Source organism: Accipiter gentilis, chromosome 11 (genome assembly GCF_929443795.1).
Source record: "Accipiter gentilis chromosome 11, bAccGen1.1, whole genome shotgun sequence".
Classification (NCBI taxonomy): Eukaryota; Metazoa; Chordata; class Aves; order Accipitriformes; family Accipitridae; genus Astur; species Astur gentilis.
The window spans coordinates 7,770,507-7,797,823 of NC_064890.1; the positions used below are offsets into that span (position 1 = coordinate 7,770,507).

The following is a 27,317-nucleotide window of genomic DNA, read 5'->3' on the forward strand; positions in this document are numbered from 1 at the left end:
CATCAGGAAGGGCTTCGGCTGCCAGTTCACCCGAGAGGGGTTTTGCTCATAGCTGGCTTCTGCAGCTGCAAAGGGAAGTTTTTCTCTGAAAGTCCAGACGAAAACAGTTCTTGCTATGAAAGGTTGGTGCAATGGTTGCCACTCACCTTGCTGGATAAGCAGCCTTCCTCTGCACACCCTTCCCCTTGAAGATGAACCTTCTACCATTCAAGACACGTCTAGGGAAGGAGAAGTGTTGGTTTTACGCCTGGCTGATGAACTGATCAACAAGTGGAAAAAAAAAACCAACCAACCAACCAACAACTACTAGCTAGTACGCTTCTCTGCTCAGAGTGACCTTACACACATCTAGCACCAGTTTAAAGTACAACAAATCTTTGTAACAAGTACTTTCACACAGAAGTACTCAACTGTTTTGCAGGCATTTGATCTATTTCAGGATTTTTTAATCTAACAAAATTACTTATGTAGCAACAGTGTTGTCCATGACCATAAAACAAATGAATAGAAGCCAGTTCCACGGGTTTTTTTTTATCAGGATACAGAACAAAGTTCACAAAACGGCAGGAGAAAAAAGGAACTAACTCAGTATTTTTTGCACAGACAATTGGGTTTTAATGCTTTATTTTCAGAACTGCTGTGGAAAACCTAACAATTTTATCCCCCCCCCGCCCAAAGCAAAGTCAAAAACTCAGTTACCGCTTTGAGGTTTTGTGGTGAACATGTAACTCGCAGATTTCTTCTCCAGGAAAAAGGAGTGTGAGGTTCTGCGTGGTTTAGGCTACTCACAATGGGGAAAAAAAGAAAGAAAGAAAAAAAAAAAACTCCAACCAACCATCTAGCTTTGCAAAAGGTGTCTGTTGAGAACACTGCTGAGTGGAAAAGATGAGCCAAGTTTTGCCACAGTGGTCACTAGGAGCAAGACTGGAAATTTAAACCTTGCATGATGCACAAGACTGGTTCATCTCTAGTGACTCATTTTTTATAGACGGAAGCCCTTGTAATTCGTGCTGGTAGCAGTAATGATTATCCAAGATTTTCTTCTTCCTGGTCTGAATGTCAAGGAGTGAATTCCACAATCTGGGTAAGCCTTGAAAAGAGCTGGTTCAGTGAAGCGCACTCAGTCCCATCTGCATGGTGTGCTCGGCAGAGCAGAGTTAGCAGTGAGCCTGCTGCAACAGGGCAGCTTACCGTGCCGTTGGGGAAAAGATGGGTTTCAGCATCCGTTCCACTTACAGGGCTGCTCACGAACCCTCATCTAGCTTAGAGCAGGCACAGCCAGGAGGACTTGCAGAGGAAACAATTCAAACCCGTTGCATACTTTGTGCTGATAAGTAAAATAAACAAAATAAAGTGGATAATATACTTGGAGATAACCTACTTGCCCCCAACCTTGGCATGCAGGCAGAGATATTCTAGATTACCACTGGACATCACAGCTTGCAGAATTGACCAAAGGAGTAATAACAATTATCAATATAATTACACTTGCAATAAAATAAAAAAATGAGGATTCATCCTCTTTCCAGTTTATAATGCAGCTAGGAATCAAAAAAGTTCATGCACTTATACAAGAGCAATAAAAAAAATTAAATATTTATTTTGAATAACAAGCTTAAGTTCAAGCTGCAATGTTGGCAATGTAGATTTTAAACACAGATCACAAAAGCGTGCAGAAAAATGTATCTGAGCAAAGAACGAAATAATACTAAGAATTATACTAAACAGCTGCTGATTTTAAAGAAACAAAAAAGGCTTGTAATCACTATACAAAATATAAAATGTATTAAACACTACCATCCACAGAACAGAGGTTTATTTTAGTTTGATTATATTTAAAAATTATTTGTGTAGTTATTTATATGGTGAATTGTAAATGAATATTATACAGTAACCTCCTTTTGGTCTGCAAAACCTTTGTTGCACTATAGCACATCCAATCACATTGCAAAAAAAGAATTATTTTTCCTTACTATCAATAAAGAAAACAATCATTGATAATACAGTAAATATTGTCAGGTCTACAAATAATGAAATCAAGAATGACTCCTTCGACTCTGAAGCGCCTTCCATGCAAAGTCAGCACTTGCTCATTTAAACATAGTGCACTACCCAAGCAATGTCCAGGGCCGTAGATGCTCTTGGTAAGACTAAACCTTACAAAAAAAAAAAAAAAAAAAAAAAAATCAAATCAAAGATTGAATGTAATCATGCAACTCTCTTACTACTGGGTATACCCACTGTGTCACTTATCAATTTATTGCCTTTCTGGAATATCACTCAAGGCATCAAAATTAGACTTATGATAAATATACATATAATGAAAGGACACAAACTGCTATTTGACACTACTACTGGTAATGTCTGTGCTACGTGAAAGCACCTTTAAAAAGAGCCTATGCGGCAAGAGATAAGTGTCTAAAGATTCAAAATGAATCAACAGTATTGGATAACAATATAATTCTCAACTCAGAAGCTGCCTCAAGATTAGGTGCATCTTCAGTTAATGTAACAGGAAAAAAAGGCAATGGATTTTATTTTATTAATTGTATCCACTCATGAACTGACCTAAGGCCACCAGATGTGCAGACACAACAAGTTTTCTTTTCTTTTTACAGTTCTTTAAGTTGTAGGATGATAAAGGAATAGATCTATTTAAAAACAAACAGCTATTTCATCTATATTAAGAGGTGGCACCAGGCGTTGGGTTCACGTTCTGAGTGGCCACCTGTGGTGCGACTTCAATGATTCGTGGTTTGTCTATAATTCTGGCCGTGCGGTTGCCCTTCTCTACAATGCCGATAATCCACGCTTGGTGACCTTCGCCATATTTTGGAGACTTGATCTCGGCACAGAAACGTGCTGCCTGTTCTCGTGGTAAACAGATGAGAAGACCTCCTGCAAAGAAAAAAAGCAGAGCATTAAAATGTCCGATTGCAAAGCATTTCAACCTTGATCTGCCAAATCCCTATTTAGACAAGCACCTGGTGACTTCAGTGGATTCTGTCAAACTCCAAGGACTCCAAGAGAAGATACGGTGGAAATCTGAGCTCTTGCTTTACAGAAAGACGTTTGTGCCTGAATTCAGTGTTTAGTGGGTATGTAAATGAAGCCAAATACACACAAAAGATGTTGGCAAAAGGAAATCATACTGATGCCAGTGAATGACATACTGAAACAACACTGGCATTGTAAACTTCCAACAGAGGACTGCAAAGTGCCTCTACACAGAAACATTTTGGATAAAGGTCATATTCAGATACCTATAACCACATATTGGTAGCAGCTGATTCTGCAAGTAATCCCATTGCCCACAATGAAATCATTCATCAAAGTAGGGACTATTACCAGAGAATGCAAGAGGCAGAAAATTAAACATAGACTTGAACCAGTGCTCCCTGTGATGGTCCTTTTGAACCCTTTCTTAGAGAATTTTCTAACCTTTTTTAGCCTTTCCCATAAGATTTTTGTCTCAGAGACAGCTGAAAAATATTTTATTTACTAATCAATGCTTTTCAGAAGCAGCACAATAACTAGTTAGCAAGCTCACCATTCAGTTATTAAACCTAAGAACACTTCCATTCAAAGAATCCCGAAGCACTGAAAAAGGTGGCTTGGCAAGTGAATTTACTAGAATGAGTTTCATTGTCAGCTTTGGCACAAATTTCCAGGAGGCTCTGATCAAATCATTAAATGTTTTGGTGCTACCCTTTATTATTAGAGTATTCGGCTTTTCTATATCCCTTACCTTTTTTACATTTATGCTATATTGCAAACATGTGAAGAACTGCAACACAGAGCAGCAAACTCATCTGCAGATGAGTAATTAACCTCAGAGCATTGTGTGCTACGTGCAGTTTGTGCAGCTTGCGTCTGTACACTGTGCTGTATTCTGACCACACAGCAGCCTCTTGTAAGGGCTGTTAAAATATCATCTCCCATTGGAAAATGTTTGGAGAACACCGGCAAGAAAGTATATTCACTCAAACAGGAATTTGGGCATATACTGAGGCTTGCTTACTTTTAAAGAGTTATTTGACCCAAAGTCTTCTTGCCCAGGCGAAGGGCAGCCGCCAGCAGCACAAATCCCGCCACGAGCTCTGAGCCAAGCCTGGGGGCAAAGGGCCACCTGCTGAGCTGGCCACCCTGGATTCAGTGCCACCTCTCCTCTGCGGCCCTTAAGACAGCTTCTTAGCACCTTGGGCAGGCACCTTTATGTTTGCTTTTCCAAGCAAACGGCCCTCTCGCTGGTGACTAAAGACACTTTTAATTTAAGCCTGTGAGAAAGAAACAGCTATTGAATATGAGGAATTATTTATAAGGACACATGGAAGTGTGAAAGTTATTTTTTAGGTTCTATATGAAGCAAATGAGTGTGCCATCCAGAAGAATGCCTGCCTCTCTCAGACGTTTCAGAACATAACATCCAGGTACTTCCATTAAAAACAACAAAAAAACCCAGAAGCTTGAAAGACAGTGTTTAACCTACTCCAGATGTAACAGACAAATCAATTGCAAAGGAATTATGTGCCATTCCCATAGAAGGCTCTAAATCAAATTGAAGAGAAACTTATGTCGTGGTGCAAGCGAGTCAGAGAAGAGGTTTACAAGTGGTAGTGCACAGAATGTGCGTGCTAATTAGCCAGAAAGGAGGAACAAAAGTAAGGTGAAAAAGGAAATAAGAAAGAGCATAAGAGTATCTTCACTCAATTCTCTTTTCCCCACACACCCTCTTTCTGCAATTTTGTATCACTTGTACGCATACCCTGTTAATATTCTTTGGCAAGATCAGAAAAATGTACAAAATCCCAGTTTCCAATCAAAATTCACTTCCCACCTGCGGGCTGTATCCCACAGCTTGATCAATAACCCTTAATAGAGGCTAAAGGCTACTCTTGATCAGTAGTAGGATTCCTGTCTGCAGGGATTATAATTATTTCTCTGGTAGATTGACCAGTCTCTTTAGCCCTTTGGGTAAGTCCTTAAGGTTTTCCACTATGTGCTTTAGTCTATTTTATGTTACTGCCTTTTTTTGTCCCATGGACAACTACAAGAAGTCTTCACGTGTGCACAGTCACAGCCACCAGAAGTTTAAGTTGTTGCAACGTGCCTGTGGAAAATGAAGCAGCAGTGTCACTCTGCACCAAAGCAAGCAGTATTTCGTGGCATACCAAGTTTTTGAGGTCTGTGTCAGCCACTGCTGAAGACAAAGCAAATGGGCTGCAAACAGAATGAACAAATGGCTGTGGTGGTTTGAGAGCTTGCTGCACGCTTATTTTGGGCCTTGAAAGGACACTTGGTATCTGTCTTGGTTTACCTTTCTAAAAATCTAAGCATTTTTTTGATAGGAGGTTTTGAACATTGTTGGTTTTAACTGTTCTAGTGCAAGCAGGGAACTGGACAGAAAACTTCAAAAGCGGACTAGACAAAGCTTTGCAGTTAAGAGCAGAGATACAAACAGTTAATGAATCAAAACCAAGGGTCCTTGCTCCTGCTAGTGGCTTTCTCCCACAATGACTAACAAAAGGATGAGATCATTAACCTTGCCTCTTGTCATGGCACTAACATAGCCCTTCTTTTCTACCCATCTGCCTATTTCCACAAAATCTGCACAAACACTGTGTTGTTGAGATACCTCTACTACACTAGAAAGGTTGGCCAACACCAGCCAACAGTTTATTAGCAGAGGAATAGCAAAAATACACGCATACATGAATATCCCATGTAGAGTAACTTTGTAACTTATTTCTGCAAGCAGCCCCTCTAATAAACAGAATTAAGTTTTTTGAAACTAACTGCCTGATTGCAAGTTTAACCTTTACCAAAGAGTTACCTAAAAAAGAGTGCAAAATCATGTAAAACTGCAATTTTAAGAAAATACACCATAAGCAAGAGTGCATGGAGGATGGAACAGATGACATAATAGATCTTTCCAACACTGACTTTTGTCAACAGGTGCCCAGCAAATGCACACTGGAAAAAAACCCACAACAGTCTTAAAATCCATTCAAATAGTTTTCCAGTAAATTTCTCATTCCCTGCCCACTCTGCTGACAAACATCTGTTCACAACTGAGGAAGCTACAGACAGAGCATTTCTGGAAGTTTAAGACAACAGAGAAAGAGCATATCTGTATTATGATATGAACAGCCTTGAGGAGCCCCCCCAAAAGGCATCCTTACAACTGGATATACAAGTGCAGCAAGGCAGATGCTTGCCTTTGTATAAATCAACCCCAGGACATGAAGAGTGCACACAGACTGGGTCTGAATGCTCAATAGCCATCCCAGCACACCATGCCCAAGCTAATATGTACTGCTGCAAGTGTCAGGCTATACAACATAAGTCAAAAGCCTATGGGACAGCAGTTATATAGCTTTCAGACCAGAGCTATTGTGTCCACGTAGCTATGGATCTTTCTAATATTTGGCAGACATGGTCCTGTAGCATATCCCTATAGCTGCCTCTAATGCGAGAAATGCAACACTATAATGAAATCAAATATACATGTTTTGAGGCACTCAAGTTCACAAATAACCAGATATGTCTTGCTGTTTTTTTCATCATCATCTATCTATGTTGAAACATAAGCAGTTCAGTATTTCAAAGACACCTCTTGCTCTCAGTCCCAAAAGAGATTCTGAAGTCAACTGTTTTCCACTTCCAAGTACTCTCACAGCAGTGCGTACATCCGCACCGTTTTACATTCCTTCAGTCAAAAGACAGAACCGGATATCCCCAGGGTGCAGGATGGGCAGCTCTGAACTCAAGCACTCAGTTTGCAGCTAAACCATTCATTCCCATGCCAACTGCTATGCAAACCTCTACCACAGCCACTCACCTGAAAGATCATCTTACCGTTCCAGCTCTGTGTCCATGCTATTTTTTGGACTCTGCAACTGATAACAAATGCTTCTAGCATGCTGGTTATGTGGATTCCTGGGTAGTAAGAATCTGTCTGGTGCTACCAACCTTACTGACACAGCTTGCCAAACTGCCACCAGATATTTCTGGTCTCTGCTGACGCTGGATTTGAACTCTTGAAAGGGTTCACGTCCCATATCCTATTACACATCATCTGAGCCATACAGTCTCTGTAGGACAGAGCGTCTGTTTAAACACAGATGGCTAAGGAACAATTCCACAGATCGTGGTAAGTTGTGTATTCACTAGGGGAAAAGTTTATGGCTCTCACTGTGGTGCTTCTTTCCAGATCTTCAGACTGTTTTGCTTCAAGGGGCCCCCTCTGTTGTGAGCTGCAGAGAACTTGGATAATACTTTTGGAGAGCAGGAAGAGGGTGGGGAAATGAGATAAGAGAAAAGACAGATTTGTTGCTACATCGTCTCCATTTCCCAAAGAGAAAGAAAAGTCAGATTAAAGAAGAAAAACAAAATGGAACAGGACAGAAGATTCAAGGGTAAAATGAAGTATAGAGACCTCCAGCAGTAGACAGTGATCACGCTAGTCAAAGTGGCCTACACTTAATAAGACAACTTCAAAAACATCCAAAGTTCTTATCACTCGATGACTGTTTAAATGTTTGTCCATAGCCCAATTCTCAGTAGACGGCTGTTATATTCATTGTCACTGCAAGTGGCAGCTTTATTAAATAGAGAACAAGTAATGAATGGGTCGGAGACCAAATTCTTTTTTTTTTTTATTCCCCTGCTAGTCACAGTCCCTTAAAGTCAGATTTCATAAATTTAAGGGAGACAATCTATATTCTTGGATGTCCATATGCTGTGGACAGAGAAGGCCTCAGTTGCCAAGATTGGCCCATTCAGCATGAAACTTCACACATATTCATAATGAAAAACAAAACACCACTCATTTGACTGGCAAACCTACTGCAGGTGGCTTTACCTTTGAGAAAACTGTGTCAGCTGTGCTGGGATTTTCAGATATTCACTGCTCTGGAGTTAACAGCTAAGAGAAAAATAGGTTTCAAAAGAATTCAGAATCATCACTAACTTCTAACTGCAAAACGTTCTAGATACAGCAAGGGTTTCTATAATAGTGTGTTATAAGGAAGTGGAAGGCATTCAGAATAGGATGGTGGTTTGGAAGTTAGGCTGAAGAAGTTAATTGTGAACAGTTGTGTGGTTAATGCTCATTAGCTTGGCTATACACCAAACCAACTGTGACTCTGAATGCAAAGCACATGATTTGTACATATGTAAAATTATTAAATTCTGACTTGGAGGGGTAGGCAAGGAAGAGGGCGGTACAACTGTCACCTACCTGAAGTCTCTGGACAAGTCCCATGCATGAGGCCAAACATATTGCCGCAAGCCTTACTGACAGCAGCCATTTTAGCAAGAACAGGAAGGTTATGAATAACAAAGGACACCTCATTTCGCTGCTGCTTGGCAAGGTTTTGTGCATGCCCCAGGATTCCAAATCCTGTGATGTCTGTAGCCGCATGTGCATTGAAAGTGTGCATGAGTCCAGCAGCTACAATAGAGGGAGGGAGAAAAAACAAATCAGAAAAAAAAATCAGGAAAAGCAATGCTTTGACAATATTGTGCACAGTTTGAATGAAGTTGCACACCTTTAATTCGAATCAGGTTGGGTTACAGTTTAAATTAATAATAATAATAAAAAAAATCATGCTTGAAGGGAACTGGAATTCACCAATACTGCATGTAACCCTGAAAAACTTCAACTTGTATTTAAGGTATTCGATCGTGCAGAAAATCCAGCACCCAAGTTGTATTTATGAGCGTGCTGCTGTTAGACATGTGCTACTAATTTATATTAGCAGTCTAAGAAACAGGGGTTTACTCCAGATTCAGAATTCCCAAAGTTGAGGGCCAGAGAGGCTCTAAGCTCAGCTTTGCTTCATTAAGGGCAAGGACCAGACTCATCCTGGGTCAGTTTTGTCACATCTCTTCCCCTGCCACTCCATAAAACAATCACATCAGAACTTAAGTTCTGGACACTTGAAGTCAAAGAGCTTAAGAACAAAGCCTGCAGGTCGTAGGGGAAGGGCCCCAGCCTCCCCACCTATGCATTCATGAAATTCTTGGGCATTTGCAACTACAGAGCCGTGGGTGGGAGAAGGGCACCTCTGCATGCAGACAATAGCTCCAGTTAAGAATATTTAAAAGTGGCCAACAAGAGTGAGTGGAGAAAAACAAAACCAAGAATGCTTTGCCCTTCTTTGGTGCTTCCCAATACATGAGCAGGACCGAGTTCTTTTCCATAAGACAATCCTGGTCATTTATTTTTCCTGGAAGACTTTGTGAAAGAATGAAAAACCAGTCGGATGACATAACAAATACCAAATGAAAACTGAATAAATGGGAGAAGAGATATTTAACTATCCCTGTTCCTTCAACTGAGAAGTAAAGAAACACCCAATTCAATTCTCTGCTCCTCCAAAGATACTTTGCACAAAAGGAAATCCTGGATTAAAATTTCTACAGTAAAATCAGAACCTTCCTCTTACCAAAATTAAAAGAAAAGAAACCCACAAAAACAGGAAAAAACCCCAACAAAACAGAAAACACGCACTACATATTCCACACTTTGGGAAGCACATAACATGACAAAATTAAAAAATAAAAATTTAAATTGAAGCATACAAAAATTAGGAGCTTTTCCTTTTTTATTCTATTTCCGATTTTTTTAACCTTATTACAGTCAAGCCCTCACGAGTTCTCTAGGCATAGAAGATAAGAAGGAACAAATCCAATATATTTCCCTTTAAAACATCCTCTAACTCACTGGGTTGTTACTTGCAGCACTCACATGAGTCATAATCATCTCCAGCAGCATTTGTGTTTTTGCTGTATAATTACAAAAGGGCGTTTGATTTTAATTTGCTTGTTTCACAAACACTGAAGAGCAGAAAGATGGGGCAGAAGGAAGGGATAAAGCAGCTGTGTCACATTTCCCCACGGCAGTGAAATGAAATTAAGTATGGAATTGGAAAAACCCATAACCTACCCTCTGTCCCCGCAACACACACACACCTCTTCTTACCTGTTCTGTTCAGTCGTGCCATATTCATCATTGCTTCCTGGTATGCTAGTTCTACATCTTCTTGCGTCACCACTAGTTTGATTTTATTCCACTTTTCTGGCTAATGGATGAAATAAAGAGGATTCTTTTAGATTTTCAGCTGCATATTTTAAAGCACACCCTTACCACTTGAAAAACAAAATCCTTCATCCAAACTGTACTTTTTTTTTTTCTTTTTTAACACTCAGTTATAGAGGGCCAAAGGTTCAACAGTCAGAGTTGTGTGTCTTACTCTGGTGTACCTAGGGGAAGTTCATTCAAAGATCTATTAGGCACTAAGCACTTCAAATCTTGCTTTCAGCAGCAGGGTGGAGTGGACTAACCTGCCCTAGGGCAAAGAACTGCTTCAAGGCAACTCTCTGGCTTGAACTCCAGCAGCCAAATGAAAAGAACTTTGTTGTTGGATGTTGAGATTTGTAATCTCTGGCTTCTTGGTTTTTTAAGAGAAAATTCTTGATTTCACATCTGGCTGCTTTGATCAAGAACGGCCACTGATATCCACAAGTCCAGATCTGAGGAATGTATGCTAAGGCAGGATGTAATCACTCTAGTAAGTTAGGATTAAGGCAGTTTCATAACAGTTTCTTTACAGTTTAATACCAGCACCTCCTTCCACCCATTCTCCAGTGTCTTGTATGGACTCATGCCTCCATCACATTCTAAGCAATGCTTGTCATCCCAAAACAGTCTCAGAACAATTTAGGAAGTGGTACCTTTATAAAGGGCAATTGTTTCATTCAAAGCTGAAGTAATTCCAGATCCAGAATGAAACAAAGCAACCCTTTAGCTGTTAAGAGCAACAGTACAAACTGGTTTAATTTTCTTCTTTTTTGCAATGGAAATAAAATTACAGAGAACTGAAAGTTAACAAAAATAGGATTTTTGAAGCCACAATGCCTACACTGCCATTCCATAGAATAAATGTATAGAACAAACTTCTTACTAAACCAAAGGTGCAAAAACTACTAAGAACTGGTATATGATGCAGCACTGGGGAAGGATCTTGTCAAAGAATGAGTGCTGACTCTGAGGGGTATAAGAGAGAATCCAGAAACGGCAACAGGGGAAAAGACTGGTCAGCCAAAACAAATAATTTGTTAAAGAGCAAGGAAGTATAGCAGTAAGATCAGAGCTTCTGAAATTAGGTTGAACTGGGTCTGACCAATTAAGAGAGAGAGCATGTAAAAAAAAAAAAAAAAAAAAAAGGCTATTGGAGCTACTGGAGAGGGGACAGAATAGTGATTATTCTTACTGCAGGTATGAATGAAAAACCTGAACAGTCATTCTGCCTTAGTTTTCAAAAACTCAGTTCTGAGGCTGATCATGTGATGGAAACTGGTCAGATGATGGGAATGGAAATCACAAATGAGGTGGAAGCAGAACTCAAGGATGAGGATCGAAGAGCCACAAACACAGGTAGGATACAAATTAGATGCAAATTCCTCTCCACTACAGCAATCAGGTACTGCGGCTAGTAGACAGGAAACAAAGGCAGAAAAGCTCACAAAAATCCCCAAACTTTTAAAAGCAAGCTTAGATTTCCAAATGGGAAGGGTCTGTAGACAACAGCAAAGGCTAGAAAACCCCTTCTGAACGGGCACATCCCAGCAATCCCTTTTGTGCCTTCCAGGTGAAAGAGGAAAAGGCAAAGGGATGCCAGTTCCTAGCTGTGGACCAGCCTAATCAGTTCACATCATCAGCCTGGCAGCCAAAGCCACATCAGCCAGCTTTATCACACCTAGCACATCCCTGACCTGGTCCCCTGGGGCCCCGATGGGGCCCAGCTCCCTGCAGACTCTTTGCAGTCTCTTCCTTTGCACCCTATGGCAGCTGCTGCCAGCAACACAGCTGGGGCTTGGCTGCACAATGATGCTGGCAGCAACCAAGTAAGGAGGACAAATTTTGCCGCCATTTGGCTTTTCCTTTCACTTGTCACCAGGAACTCATTTGCTACTGCTCTGTTTAAATAACTCAGCTTTTAGGTTGGTTTTGGTTGTTTTTTTTTTTTAATTTGCGTTGCAGCCACATATCTCTACACTCCAGTTTTCCTTTCTTGCCTACGCATAAACCTGCTGTACTATGTACCTTCTCCCACATACTTCTCAATACAAAGTCAAATTCCCTACCGAAATTTGATTTATGGGTGGATTTGTGATGGGTAATTCTAGTTTCACTTTCCCTACTGTTTCACAAAACAAAGCTAAGAAAAGACAGCACAGCTACTCAGAAATTTTCCTAACACAATCAAAGATATACGCTGTTTACACATAATAGGAGGATTGATTTCCTTGCTGTCCTCATTTTTCAGACCAGAAAGTGTTTCTGGTTGACAGTCAAGGAAATTAGAAGTACTTGAAATATGTGGAAATTCAGAATATCCTTAATTTGCAAGTCTGTCTGTCAGTACAATAATAGATATGTTAAGAAGTAAGATTATGGCCAGAAAACGTACTATAAAATTGGTGTCTTGTTGTTTCACATCATTTTCATATCAAGATTATCTGAGGCCCTGATCCTTATATCTGATTGGAAAACGCAGGATTCTGCAGAGGTCAAAATTGCTAGGCCAGACCCTATGAAGAAGGAGAAAAATATTTTTTTTGTGTTGCTCATGCTTCAGACTCCAATGAAGGTTTAAGCTGGTTCTCTCCCACTTTTGCTAGCACAAGCTTTGTAATTAGAATTCATCTGACAATGTAGTGGCCAACAGCCAAAACAAAGTAGATTCCAGCTCAATCCTCTGCCAGTCTATTGGCTCAGTAGTCCCAAAAGTAGAAAAGATGCATCTTTTAAAAGTGTAAACTGAGCAGTTATAATTCTGAAGACACATACTGGGAGCCAGACAACATAAGCAGATGCCAATTTTGCAGTCACTTTTCAGTTCAGTAGTTACATTTTTGCTTGAAGTAACAGATGGAAGTATGTCTACATACATAATGCTGCTAGAAAAATTCTTATTGAATGCACAGGGTAATACATGTGAAACGTAGATATATTTCCATGTACACAAGCAGAAAGCCCATGAACACAGACAACAATCTTGGCCTAATTGCCATCAATAAGCTTTTGCCAATTACTTTGGCAGGTGGAGTAGGGCATAATTTTACCCAGGGTGCTAGTCTGTTGTTCAGTTAGTAAACAGCTTTGTTTGTTACAGCAATGCCTGAGAACTAACTAAAAATTAGAAGCAATTAAGATGGGCTCACTAAGCACAAAATAGTAAACTCTCTCAATTCCAAAAGAGTTTTGCACATAAGCAGGTAAGGCTGACACACCAAGGAGACAGAGGGGTGGTAGATCATTCCCCACTGAGCCCTCAATGTACTTATCCTGCTCATCTTTGTTGTTTTGAGGGAATGAGGAAGGTCACCTTTAACTCACACCCCTCTTCCCTATTTCTTTTTTTGCAGTGTACTCACAATATCTAGCCACTGGTGGACAGCTACAGCCACTTGTGTTCCCAAGGGTTTAGTTAATACAAGCACATCTCCTGGCACTGCATTGTCTGGCCTGAAAACAAAGAATTCGTATATTAGTTACATAGTGAGATTCACACACGTTATTAAGAATAAGTGCTGATAATTATGTGTTCACAGACCCATGTATCTTGTTGCACAGTTAAAAAACTGACTAATTGCAGAACTACCCTCTGGGATTCATTGCCATGGGATATTATTGAGCAAAAAGCTGCAAACTTATTTAAAAGTACCAATCCTTCTTTCTTGGAATACAACAATGCTTGCAGTCAGACACACACAGAATTACATCTTTTCTTTCAATTTACTGGAGACATAAGATAGGATAGAGAAAAAAATTCACCTTTGTTACTTCAGGGCATAAAACAACCATCGCTACAATCACAAACAAATTCATTTGTATAGTCTAACATGCCACAGTGGGACACTCAAAATCAGCTATTGTTAAATGGACAGAATGCTGTAAACACAGCAGTTCTGTAGTTCTCTGCAGCCATTAATAGGGTAACTGGGAGATGGTTTAAAATGTATTTATAAATATGACAGAAATTTATGTCCCAAAACAGTCTTCAATACTTCAAAATCATCAAAAGGTTAGAAGCTTAACTCTCTTTTCAAAAGTTGAATAGGATTAAAAGATACTGGGGGGTGGGGAGAAGTAGAAGGATATCCTGTTTAAAAACGCAAGTATGTACAGAAGAGATGTGGCATCTGTTGAGCGCTAAGGACAAATGCAAGCAGGAGAAGGTACCGCTTTATTCATCACGAGACAGATCGCAAGATCACAACACGGTATTTAAAGGATTTTTTACTGTATCCCTTCAGACCAGTGCCTTTGATTGTTTACCGATTTAACTTACATTATAAATTCATTAGGCTGACAGACTGTCGTGGCCACTCCTCCTAAAACAATCCAGGGATTTAACACTGTTTGGCCACCAGTAACAGATGTTCCTGCCTCTTCTGCTGCATCTTTGAAACCCTGGATAATTAGAGGCATCACTTTGTCTCTTTCCTAGAGATCAAAACAGAAGTCAGAGTTCCATACACAGCAGTGCTAGTCATTTCAAGACTGGTCCAGGGTTTTAACCACTCAAGCCAAATGCCCTCATGGAGAATAGTTCATGACAAAAGCCAGCCTTAGGAAGAGGTTAGCCTCCTGAAAATTGCATGTTATCCCATAGAGCTATGGTTTTACAGCTCTTTCTAAAAGAGGTGAAGAGACATTCTTCTGCTGAAGAAACGTTCTTCAAAAGGTCATATGAAAGTAAAGAAATCAAAGTTCTGGAAATTCAGAAAAACTACCCTGATGTTGTAATCAGGTACAGCCACAGCAGTGCGATGCAGTAAGGCAAAGTTAAATCAAACTGCATTTGGCCTCCATTAATCTGCAAAGTTTCAACTTATCTCCTTCTAAGAAAAAACATCCCTTTTTTGCTACAGCAAAACAAACATACATGCTGGTCACTTCCACAAAAAAAAACCCCAAAAACCAAAACAACAAAAAAAGAAAAAAGGAAAAAGAAAAGCAATCTATTTCAGTTTCTTCTGCTTCAGAGAGATGTTACAACGCTGGCATAAACAAACCAGAAGTATCTATCCAGATTGATACATGAATCGGTAATCAAATGGTGCCTTGGAGCAATATTGTCCTGAACTGACAGAAGTAGGGACCCCATTTTGGTGGAGATGAAGGTATTAGCAGCAGAAGACTATAATGCCTCAGAAAACTGAACTTTTAGCAAGTGACCTTAGAATGTTTACGAGACAAGACTCATACTATGAACTGAGACATTCAATAAAACCATCTCTTCAAAAGGGTTCAAACTTTGAGGGGAAAATACCCTAAAGGTAAATACATTCTAAGCACACTTAGCTGTTTGGGTCTTCCTTCAAAAGCAAGCACCAAAGATCTTACCCTATCTGTCATTTTATTGCTGATTCCAAGGAGCATCAACATGTTGTCGCATTCTGTGACCCCCATGGCATAAAGGTCACTTAGGACATTGGCACATGCTATCCGTCCCTGAAAAAGAAAGAAAAAAAAATAACCTGCAGGACTGTTTGTCAATGTTCAGACAAACACCTGCCATGAACAAAACTTCCAGCGTGAGTGTGCACTCTGAGACAGCTGCTTATTCCACAGGCCCCTGCATTAAGAAACCCAGCCAAAGATGCAGTATGATCCATTTCATGCAACGTGCCCATCCAGAAGTGCAGATACCTGTTCCCCTTACAGGTAATGAGAGAATTCATCCCAGCTGTCTTGGTCAACATACTCTCGCTGACTACATAGGAATCCCATACTGAGTTTAGACTAGATCCTTAATTTCAGAGGCTGAAGTTAAACTCAACAAAGTCTAGCTTTGATAACAAGCTCAGTTTACTTACTCCGATATGTTCCTATTAACTTTATTCCAGCACAAAACTGTACACACTGATGAAGACAACCATTGTATGTAATTCACAACTGCTAGGAAGCTGATCTGAAAAGCGTATATTACTGTACCTCTTCTGTATCAGAATACGTAGGAGACGGGGACCTCGATGACAAAGCTGTTTGTTCCTCCGCACTACCCTGCAAACCATGTCTACACTCCTAAGTTTTTTAGGAGAGTACTCTTCTTCCCAGAGGACAGAGTTGGACTGCCAGCACACAGCCACAATGGGGGGCTTTTTCTGTCAGGATGTCACCAAAAAGCTGTCTGCAGAAGACAGCGCGTGCCAGGAATTGAGGAGCTCAGGGCTCCCAGAAGCTGGCCTTGTCACAGCTTCAGAGCGTGCACAGCTACTGAGGGGAGACGTCTGTCCCTCGCCACTTATATGAGGCAAGGGAGATATGCCTACTCTATCACTTGTTCAAATGACAGGATAAGGCTGAATTTTGCTACAGGGCATACATTTTAAATTGACTGCTGTGTGTGTGAACATCTCCACTAACAAAAATTTGTCCAAGAGACCTAGTCTTCTGTTGAAGATTCCTCTAAGAAGTCTTGAAGCAGACGGGACTGAGAAGGAATCGCTTGGGTCACATGGGCTTAGCTACTCTAATTTTGCTAAATTAATGGATCCAAGTGAGGGTTTGTTGGGATGTGGACCCAGCACAGATGAGACATCGACATCAAGTTTCCTGATGAAGATGCAGAACTTTGATACAGGATGTGCTCTAAGGGACAGCAAGAGAATTTTAAAATACAGGACAAATTCTGTTGTGTTACTCTGGAAGACTCCACGCATTTTATTAAAATTGTTTTAGGTTTACAGCTGCAGAACTGTAACCAACATCTGGTTTTATGATTTTAAATCTGTGCTTTTCATAAAGTTCAGAGGGAACACCACCATGATAAAAACAACAACATACTTACTTGATACAATTTGGACTACAGAAAGATGCTTTGGCTGGAAGACAAATTGGGGGGGGGGGGGGGGGGGGGGCAGCAGACAGGATTCTAAACACATTTCCACCATCTCTAAAACTTTACAGTCTAATCACACATCCAGTATTTTTGCAAAAATTAATACTTTCAGCAGTTACCTTACTTGCTGATGATGTGAAATAACACCTCCAAATCACAATCAAATATAATCCAGTTTTTCATAAATTTGAGAGCTGCCAGTGGCATCAGGGGAATCCCTTATATTTGGAACTGGAATATGTTTTAATAATTTAAATCTTAAAATATTAAGAGTGAGCTGTGTACTGCATGGTTAGATGGACATTGGCTGTTAATTTTCTAGATGTTTAAGAACACCAAAGCCTGCCATTTTCCTTTTCTGGATGGGAACTATCAAACCATTCTCCACTATCTTCAGTATTTACCAAGGAAACTGCTTGTTTATGCCCTCTTAGGAATGACAGCTAAGTTTTTAAAAACACACTGACAACAGCTCTCTACTCTAGTAGTCAGAGGTCAGTCTAACAACGCTTTTGCCAACTGGCAAAACCACTACAGAAACAAATTCAGGGACTGCAAGTCTCAAGTCTGAAGTAGCAGAGGGAATACCGATAAACACAACAGGATTCACAAACAGGCGTCAGCCTAGCTGCATCCTGCATGCTACCTGACTGCTTGCTTAGTGCCCCTGAAACACAAGTATCTATGTGCTGTACTAAGAACTATTTATAAAGGCAAAGGATGAAGCATCAGACACCCATCCCCAGTCTTGAGTGAAGGTTCTTTTGAAAAGAGCACCAAAAAGGTCCCTGGGATGGAGGGGAAAGGAAGTCCACTCTCAAACCAGCCAGTTTCCTGCTCCTGTACTCAAAAAGGTGTCTCCACAATGCCACAACAGAGGCCAGTACCAGTCCTATTACCAGCGGCTTGATACTTATTATGAAACCTATTTTCACTTGCTTGTAACTTTTCCAGTGTCAAACCATTTAAGCTGAAAAGCCCTATACTGGATACAGATTTTACAGGTGTACATCCTAGGGATACTTTGCACAACCTGGATTGAGTGTTTTCAAGAGCAAAGCCAAAGAGAAGGTGAAAGGGGAAGAGAAGGAAGAGGTTTTTTGCATATAACTGCAGAAATTTGTTTTAAAATAGGCAGTGACAGACTGAGAGAAAGCTGCTTTCTGAAGCAAGAATCCGAAGTTCAGCTGAGTGCACGTGCAGTTTTGCCATTTTCTAATCCCTTATGTCACAGCACCCAGCTTGAAGCCCATTTGTACTTTTGTCTTTCCCTCCTTGCTTCCTCTCCCCCTCAACTAGGAAGAGAGATCAAATAAGGAGCTACAGGTTGACACTGTGCACAGAGAAAGCCAGAGATTCTAAATCAGGGAACACCCTCCCAAAACCAGACTAGAATTAACTAGGTAAGGAGACAGGGCAGAAGAGCAAGAAGTAGACTGTGGACTGCATGCAAGTGATAACGAGAACAGAAAGTGGTAACACCAGGCATGGGTCAGGGGGCATCTAGACTAAAAACAGGGAAAGAAGCAGTTGGTGAAGCAGGGCAGCAGCAGTTTGTCTTGAACAGAGTAGTCCAGAGCACACTCCTTTATACAGCCTGGACACAAACTAAAAAATTCCTGAGTCTCACCATTCCTCTGCTCTTAACAACCAACCATAAACCCTGTGGCAAATTGTATTTGACTGTCCTCCAACTGACAGTGGTCTGCACAAGAAAACTGCAATCTATATTGCTTTCAGGTACTCTAGTCCCCAAGAGAGAGAAGTCCAAGTAGAGGATCCAGCAGCTCCAACCCTGCTGGATCTTCACTGCAGGTATCAGCAAGAAGGCTTGTGACAGAACACCTGTTCTCAGTTAGCTTTTAACAAGAAATACACATCTCTAAACAGATTAGGAAGTGGCAAGCCACCACATTAAAATGAATGCTGACAAGAATGAAAAGTGAAGGACTTAAAGAGTTAGAAAACATCAAAGTTAGAGCTGCTGGTGCATGTGGATCACAGTATAGACTGTAACTACGATGCAACCACTAAAGCTGGACTAAGGCCAAATTTACATTCCACTTCTACCACACTGCCCTAAACCTCATCTGGGCACAGGCTCATCTATCCACTCCTGCGGCATCTCAAACACTTTGTATCTCCAAACAAAACAACCCTCCCCCTTCACCACATCCTTCTCACGCTGTCCCTCACAAGTTTTTGTTATAAGGCGAGAAAAGAGAGTTTCTCAGCTGATAAACTTGAACACAGCTCTCCAACAACACTTTTTTTCCTCTGGTCCCTGACGAGTTCCCCTGTAATATTAAAGCAAGCCACTTGAATTGAATTTCTCAGGAGAGCTCAACAACTCTGTACTCTAGCGGCCAGCCTGAGATCTTGGTTGGTCAGTTTACAGAAAGCAAGCTCTTCTGGAACAGAAATCAAAGTAGCTAGGCTTGTATATGTGCACAACACCTGGTCAAGCATGCTAAAAAATAAAAATGAGTTGGTCTCAATCTCAAACTGCGTGTCCAAAACTTACCCAACAGGTCTCACAGAACAAACAAGGAGCCAACAACAGCAAATAAAGCATGCAATCACAAAAACAGCAGTAAAAGCATGCCTTCAAGCAAAGGACTCACATTCAAATCACAGGAAAGATGAATTCTAGCATTTCTTAACTTTTATTTAATGAACACCTCACGTAGAATTCCTTACAGCTTTACTAAATTCTTTTTTAAAGTTCATTTCTTTCCCCATGACCAGTTCAAGTCAATACTGATCAATGCCACACATAACACCCCAGAGGAATCTCTACCGAGACAGACTAAATGAAATAGGGACACAGAAGGAGCATAGTCAAAGTGCATGCAGCTTCCCACAAGTCATTTCAACTTATCCATCTGCAAGCGAAGGTAGTATGACGTGAAAACTGGTGTTCACAAAGCACTCTGAAGTTGCCAGGTGCTATTGCCAACTACTGTCATTTAGGCACTTCCAGTTCTAACATGTTACCTGGTTATTTCAGAACCTCAAAAAAGGCCAATTACAATGCAGTTCTGCTCCTAAGTGGAGTTTACTGTCTGCTGCTTCACAGACAGCTCTTCTTCCCCCTTTTTGGCTTTTCAAGCCAAATCCCACAGAGCAACAGAGGGAAACTTGAATTCAAGGTGGCAGTTCTCCCACCTTTCACCTATAGAAAGCAGCACTGCAGCATTCCTGGCTGACATGGAAAAGATTACAGGATGAAACTATGCCTTTCCCTCTCCACTTGTATTTAGGAAAGACTCTGAATGCAGTTAATCAAACAATTAGCACTAGAAGAAATGGTCAAACTTGCCATCATATTGGTAAGTGAGAAGCACAAATCAAATCAGCAATATAGCTAACCATTAAGTTTAGCCAACTTACCATCATATAAGGATCATCCACAATAGGATAAATGTAATCTGTCGTCTGGACCAACGACAAACCTCCATGTCTTAATGGAATAACGCAAGTGTCCATCCCAATTCCTGCAAAGACAGAAATCCATCAGCGACGTAACTTTGCCATTAATTATCTGTTGCTCTTAACAAGAGAACTTATAAAACATGTCTGCGAAATACAACTCGCAACATTGCCTAAACAGACATGGCAAATTCCTTCCTTAGAGAAAGCTCATAGCACAAATAAGAGGGAAACCAAGCAAAGAATGAAAGCTCCTGACTGGAACAGAACAGAAGTTTAAATGGCTGAAAGCAGGAACCAAACGACAACATTTTTTTTTGCAGCATAATAATAATGCATTAAGAACATCTGTGCTTTAAAGTTAAGAGGAACTAAATAAATTGATATTGTCTAAAGCAAATAGGGTTTCCTATCACTCTGATCTCAAAAACATAGTGACAGTTGTAAAAGGACTTGGCCTCTCATAAAGGGCATTTCCTCACTTCAGGAGGAACAAAAAGAATGCCACAAGTCACAGCCTAGGCCCTTGGTGAAAGATGATTCATCCAGTTGGAGCTTTTGCAACTGTGTTAACTTCACCTTATTTCGGTGAGGCTGAAAGGCAGCAAGACTACCTGCTAGACAGGGAAACTCTTTTGAGAAAACCACACCACCAAGCAGAGTCTTTTCCCTGATGGTGGGCATTTCAAACAGAATAAGTGATATTAAAACCACTCTGTATTTGCTGCAATGCAAGAGCCTGCACAAAAGTGGCAGGTGACAAATCACAAAATGCTAGCTGAGCCGCGCTCCCTGTTGATATCCTAGTGCCTTGTGGCAACAGCAGGTAGCTTACGTCCTTCCTGGGCTGGCACCAAGCTGCCTAGAATTACTTTGCATACCTCACAGGGCAAGAGTCTTCAAACAGTCAGTTTTCAGGGAGCAGACGCCACACAGTAACTTTTCCCCATGCATTAATGAAACACACCACCTAGCAAGAGCTACAAGTCAGTATTTGGCTGTGTCCTGTACACGGATGGAGGGAGCTGCTGCCATCTGAGATCATACTGAGGACACAGAGCAGAAAGTCTGCCAAGCAGCAGGCATATAGGTGGAAAGGATCTTGCCTCTCCTGCCTATGGAGGAAGAAGATAGTGCCTCGGAAGAGGAGGGATACTGACAGAAGCTCATGTGCAGTAATTTAGGGTTGCTCATCCTCCACGGAAGCTAGCCAGCCACTATACATGACGTCCAGCGTCTCCAGGGAAGTGCATATAAGCAGTTACAGAGAAGCGGCTCAGGTATAGGACCCGTTTTGCCCTCAGTTCACCTATTCATGCAATAATGCTGCAAGATTGATTTCACTTGTGTGGTTTTCCACAACTTCAGCGAAAGTGCTGCTTGACAGAGAGGCCAAGGAGCCGTGACGGTCCTTCTGAGGCTACATTTCTGTTCCACCAAAAAAGAACCAACTAAATAAGTGAATCTGTTTAGAGAGGTGACTGAAAACAGTGTTTTCAAGGTCCATAACAGCTCTGAGAATAAATACCAAACTTGCAGTTTCTTACTCACAGATACACTCACAGCCATATTTAAGACTGCTCTGCGTAACACCACTTGCAGGACTAAAAAGAAGTGAGCTTGAGCCCGCTGTCGGCAATTTCCCTCTTGACTGCATCTCAAAAGCATGGTGCATATGCACAGGCTGTGAAGTTACCTGTCTACACCTTTTAGGCACAGGGCATTGGAGGCAAATCACACCAAACTTATCTGAAGACACATTTGTTAAAGCAATACTCACCACAAAAGCGTATTTTTAAGAGACCTGAACTCTCCACCTTCTATTACTAACAGATTTCCTGTTACATAATATCACACCTACATCTCGACGGCATTAGTCTACTTTTTTACCTTTTCATATAGCTGGAGAAGAAAAATCTGTTAGCAGTTCCATTACTGTTTAGAGCCTGTAAGTTTGTAAGAGGAAAAAAAAAAACCAAAAACCCAACAGCTAGATAACTAATTCTAAAACAAACTACTACTGATTTTAGAAACTTACCAAATTGAAATGCTGTTGTGAACAACTTATTTAATTTAGAAAAAAAACATATTAATAGCCATTTGGGGATAAAAGAAGCTGGAAGTGTCCTTCATTAGGGAATACTAAATATAGTGCCACCCCAACTCCACACACAATTGCTGCTTAGATATTTCATACAAAGATCACCATTGTTAAAGTAAGAACATGGGCTCCTTACTAACCTCTCACTGAATTCAATCTCTACCAGAATAATGGGTTGCAACCTGTCAGCCTGCTAATAGACAATTAGTAACGTTAAAATAATTTTAAATAAGGTTATTGGACACTAAATTGATAATTAAATAACTTCAGAATAAATGTTACATTGATATTCCTAAGCTGAGGAAAAAATTCATGCTGTGCTGCAAAGTAGAGACTGAATTGCAAGGCTGAGTAAATAGACAGACAATTAAAAGTGTCATTAAACACATTATCTACATTAATTTATCTACATCAATATTAGGTACAGTAGCTGGTATCAAAATACCTACGTTCACCCTGTTCCCCGCAGAGGTGGCTTGTGCAGGTTGTTTTCCCTTACTGCTTGCATCATTGTGCAAATATCAAAGAGAAAGTGAAGCTGGCAAGAACAGAGAGGTCTTGGAAAGACAGCCTTTCCCAGGCAGCTTCTACAGGTGAGCAAAAAAATTAGAGTGGGGAACAATGAAAGGACTGAAAAGAAAAATGACAACTGTGAAACAATCTGCTCCCAGCCTCAGCTGAAGCGAGAAAGTTTTCTCTTGCTCACTTTCTCTAACCCAGGAACACAGGGGAGGGGAGGGAGAGAGGAACTTCACCTGTGAGTCATCTAATTGCATAAAATCCGTTGCATTCATTGCGTAAATTTCCAAAGGCAATATATTTATATTAAAGTCCAGAAATTAATTGATACGACTTCAGTTTGCAAAGCATCTGCTGGGGAAAGGGAGGAGGAGACTAATGCCTAAGCATGTGCCTATCACGATGGCCATTCCTGATCAGTTTTTCTTTGTAGTTGGGCACGCTGCAGGATGTTAAATAATTAAAATAATATTCTTGTATCTCAAATGCCAACAAATGTCAACACAAGATTAATTCTTCAGGTTTCTGGATGCTGTGCATGCATTATAGAACATACAATTTTCAAACTGATTAAACAAACCGCAAAAGGGATCACGTCACTAAGCAGACCAAACAGAAGAGAAGGATCGCACGTGTCTAGAGGAGCAACTACTTACCCAACCTGGGCATAACTGCCCCCAAGAACTGTTCATCTTCCTGAAAATGGTTTTCTTGTAGAGACTCGAGCAGTTTCTGTAAGACATCCTGAGGCACTTTGCAGCCTGTGCCTTTCAGTTCAGTGAATCGGGTCAGACGGAAGCTTTTGTCCAGTTCGTAACTTTCTGGGTTAAACGACTCCCGAACAGACATGGTTCTCTCACGCAGACTTCTGGCCTTTCCCACCCCAGAGCAACGCTATCAGTTTCTATTCTGATCAGTCTAATTTAAAAAAAAAAATAATTAAAAAATTTAAAAAATTGGGTACATTAGAAATCCCCGAGACCTGCAAGACAACAGGTTTTCCACACGGAGCAAGTTAAAAGGAAAGAGAAAGCACCCGATGTCATCATTCACTTGTTAAGACAGGTGGGCATATCTCACACAACTCATTTCTCTAAGACTACAAAGGAATATTTCTCTAAGACTACAAAGGAATGACTCCTCTTCCTACCTTCCAACATTTAAAACTATAACTATGCCAGGCGAATCAGAGAACGAGTTTCTTTTCCAGATATGCTGCATAAGTTTTTCATTAAAAAAAAGAATCTAACACACTTACCGACCTCATTTAACACAGAGGTAATGAAAGAAATAATAGTTGCCAGAGCACTGAGGCCAATTTCCAAAAGACAACCTAGGCCCTGATCCTGTAACACGCTCAGCAGAGACATCTGTTTGTACTCAGCTCAGTGCGGGGTCACAATTCTAACCATTAACGTATTAATCTCAAAAATAAGATGTTTTTCAAATAATGGCTCTGCTTCAGTTCTGATGCAAGAAGCTGAAACTCTGTAATACACCTGTTCTCCTTGGGGGAAAACACAAGCCTGGTGTTCTGTTAGTACAGGTAACAGAAGAACAAAGAGGCTGTATTTAAGCAGACTGGTTTACCTACAAACATGCCAGTTTACCTTTTAGGAAGTTCGCAGACATAAAAACGTTGAAAAGTTTCTTGCTTCTCGAGCCCTTTTTTAGTCAACTAACAACACTGAGAATAGAGAGAATTGCCCATTAAAATGGTAATGTAAAAAGACACTGATGCAACTCATTTAATAAAATTCTTAACAATGCACGTCTAATTTTAGAACGTTTTTCCACTCTGACTCACATACACCACACTCCAAAACTAATAAGGGGCCTAACCGAGACACTGACTTCTAAACAAGAACGGCTGTGATAAAATGCAATTCATATTTCTCAGAGAAGAAGTTTTCAGGAATTACTAAAAACGACCTATCTGCGGTAGTTTCTTAGAAAGCTAGGATTCTGCCTAACAACAAGAGGAATGGAGTTCAGCAGCCTCGCTGACAAAATCTGATACTGATGGTCACACCGTATCGAGGTTAAGCTGAAAAGCAAAAAAACCAAATCCAAGCGACTGGTATTCGCTAAGTTCGACTGCGCTAAATGTAAGAAAGATGTAAATCTGTAGACTGTGCAATTGATCTCCCCTATACAGCACTTATTAACAAGTACGTCTGTTCCATAAACCTTTAAGTCTACTAATTTATTGAATATACTTTGTAGGAATTGAAGTTTTAAGCTCCCTGAGAACTTGTGATGTGGAGCCCAACTCCCCATTACAGTGTAGCTTTCCCTCCTTCTCTGGGAGGCGTGGCACTTATTTAAAACAAATCTTCCAAAGCCCAGGCTCGGGCAGTAATCCAAACTCCAGTTACAAGAACGTGTCTTGGATGAGCAATGAATTCAGTTCATAGCGGTTGTCTTCCAATACAAGACACTAAGCACTTGCAATCAAAAAAAAAAAAAAAAAAAAAAAAAGTGTCTGGAAAACAACCTGTCAACAGAAATGGGAGACAAAAGCTTTTCGAGGAGGAGCACTTTTTTTTCCCCTTCGTTCTTTTTTAACACTTCATTCTAATTAATTCCAGAAATTTATAAAAAGCAGCTTGCCCCACAAGGGAAACATTTTCCTTCACCTAACTAGTAACTGCAATATGCTTAGCACCCCCTATCTGCTTATATAGGGAAGGATTCAGAGGCCATAGCCTACCAGGAACTTTGTGCAGCCTTGAGGACTGTGAAGACACAGTAAATTACGTTCCTCGGTTTGAAAACAAATACTGAAACAAACAAGGCGATTTTATTGAAGGGAAAAACATCCACAGCGCAAGAACACAGTAACTTTTCAATGAGGATCTGAATAAAACTGCGTGCAACTATGTATTTCGCAGGCTGCCACGGGAGCAAGCTTCCTTGCAAGACCAAGTTTCTTGTGACTGCTGGCAGTCTATGCAGGCATGCAAGTTGAGGGTCAAGCATCCCTCCCCAGTAGAAGAAAACACCTCGTAACCCAGCTGTCTCTTACTTTAAAAGAACGGCATAATAAATATTAAAAACTAAAGTTTAACCCTTGCCTCCCTAGAGCGCGGAGAGAGGAGAGCACAGGAGCAAAAGGGGAAAGCCAGGACGAACTAGAGCCGGGTACCTACCCAAAACAAACCCAAGAGCAAGTAACAGCAACCCAACCGCCCGAGACCAGCAAGGTGAGGAACTGCAACAACCATTTATCCACGGAGTGCGGCGAGGAGCGCTGCGGAGAGACATGGCTCTGGGACACCTTAAAATTTCCAGCCGCTGCCTTTAAAGGCAAAGCCAGGGCCTTCACTGTTGCTCTTTGTGCAGCCGGAGAGGAGGAGGAGAAGGCGGGGGGGGGGGGGGGGGGGGGGGGGGGAGGAAGACCAACCCGGCTCGCTGCGTGCAAGAGAGGAGCCGCGCAGGCAGCAACCCCCCCCCCGCCCCCCGCCGCCGCCTTCCTTGCTCCGGAGAGGGACAAAACCCCACGGGGGGGGCGGCTCGGCCACGGGTAAGCGACACCCAACACCCCCCCCCCCCTACACAGACACAGACACTCCACAGACACGGACCCGCGCGGGTGCGGGCCGCACGTGCGTGCAGGTAAGATGTCAGCCGGGGCGGGGGTTAACCCCTTGCTGGCGGAGGCGGGCGCGAGCCGCCAGCCCAGGGCGGGGCGGGCGGGCGCGCGCGCGGGGCCGGTGGAACGTTGGGCGCGCGCGCCCCCCCGCCCGCCCGCCGCCGCTTCGTGAGGGGGGGTCGGGGGGGGGGGGGATGAGGAAAGGAGGGAAAATGGGGAGGAAAAAAAAAAAAAAAAAATGTCGGCGGGCGAAAAATTTAACCCGTTCGTTGCCGGCGCCGGATTTTTTTAAAGCGGCCGCGGCGGCGGCGCGGTGAGGAGCGCACACACCTCCCTCCTCCTCCTCCTCCCCCCTCCTCTCCTCCCTCTTCCCCCGCCCTTCCCCCGGGGCCGGGCTGAGGGAGGGCGGCGGGGCCCGGGGCCAGGCGGGCGGGCAGCCCGCGCCCCGGCGGCTCAGCGCCGCGCCGCTCCCCGCGCCCGGCCCGGCGTAACGGCGGAGGCGAATTCCCCTTTAAATCTCCCCGCCTTGCACCCCCCACCCCCCCCCCCCCTCCCCTCCTCCTCCTCCTCCTCCCTCCCTCCCTCCTCAGGTCTCCCTCTTACCGGCTCGCCTCCTCGCCCTCCGCCTCCTCCCGCGAACGGGACTCCCAGCCCAGTCCCACAATGCACCGGGCGCGCCGGGCTCCCTCAGCGCCGCCTGAATAGAAATGCCGCCGCCGCGGCCGCCGCCGGGCACGGGGGGGTTAAACTC

At 42.0% G+C, this 27,317-nt stretch overlaps 1 protein-coding gene across 9 annotated transcripts; it reads right to left on the reverse strand.

Moving 5' to 3' along the window:
- On the reverse strand, positions 1–27,317 carry SEPHS1 (selenophosphate synthetase 1). Of its 9 annotated transcripts, none has more exons than XR_007507658.1 (10): positions 27,170–27,317; positions 23,628–23,889; positions 20,313–20,416; positions 15,422–15,529; positions 14,364–14,518; positions 13,447–13,537; positions 9,989–10,088; positions 8,243–8,455; positions 700–2,898; positions 1–218 (listed from the first exon to the last, which is right to left on the reverse strand). XR_007507658.1 is itself a non-coding variant. In XM_049813997.1 (10 exons), the coding sequence occupies exons 3-10, from the start codon at positions 23,818–23,820 to the stop codon at positions 2,684–2,686; spliced, it is 1,179 nt and encodes a 392-aa protein (XP_049669954.1). In that variant the 5' UTR covers positions 23,821–23,889; positions 24,582–24,658; positions 26,124–26,480; the 3' UTR covers positions 488–2,683. The 9 variants fall into 9 exon arrangements, 5 of the variants coding, with proteins under 5 accessions (XP_049669954.1, XP_049669952.1, XP_049669953.1 ...); XR_007507661.1 differs by lacking the exon at positions 1–218 and having other exon boundaries at positions 488–1,327; positions 2,569–2,898; XR_007507660.1 differs by lacking the exon at positions 1–218 and having other exon boundaries at positions 488–2,150; positions 2,569–2,898.

Excerpts from the sequence above, each read along its gene's own strand:
- SEPHS1 (XM_049813995.1), bottom strand. The coding sequence starts at position 23,820 with ATGTCTGTTCGGGAGTCGTTTAACCCAGAAAGTTACGAACTGGACAAA. Across the intron at positions 10,089-13,446 it reads TCCACCAGTGGCTAGATATT|CCAGAAAAGTGGAATAAAAT; the intron begins GTGAGTACACTG and ends TTCATCCATTAG. Across the intron at positions 2,899-8,242 it reads GACTTGTCCAGAGACTTCAG|GAGGTCTTCTCATCTGTTTA; the intron begins GTAGGTGACAGT and ends TTTTCTTTGCAG.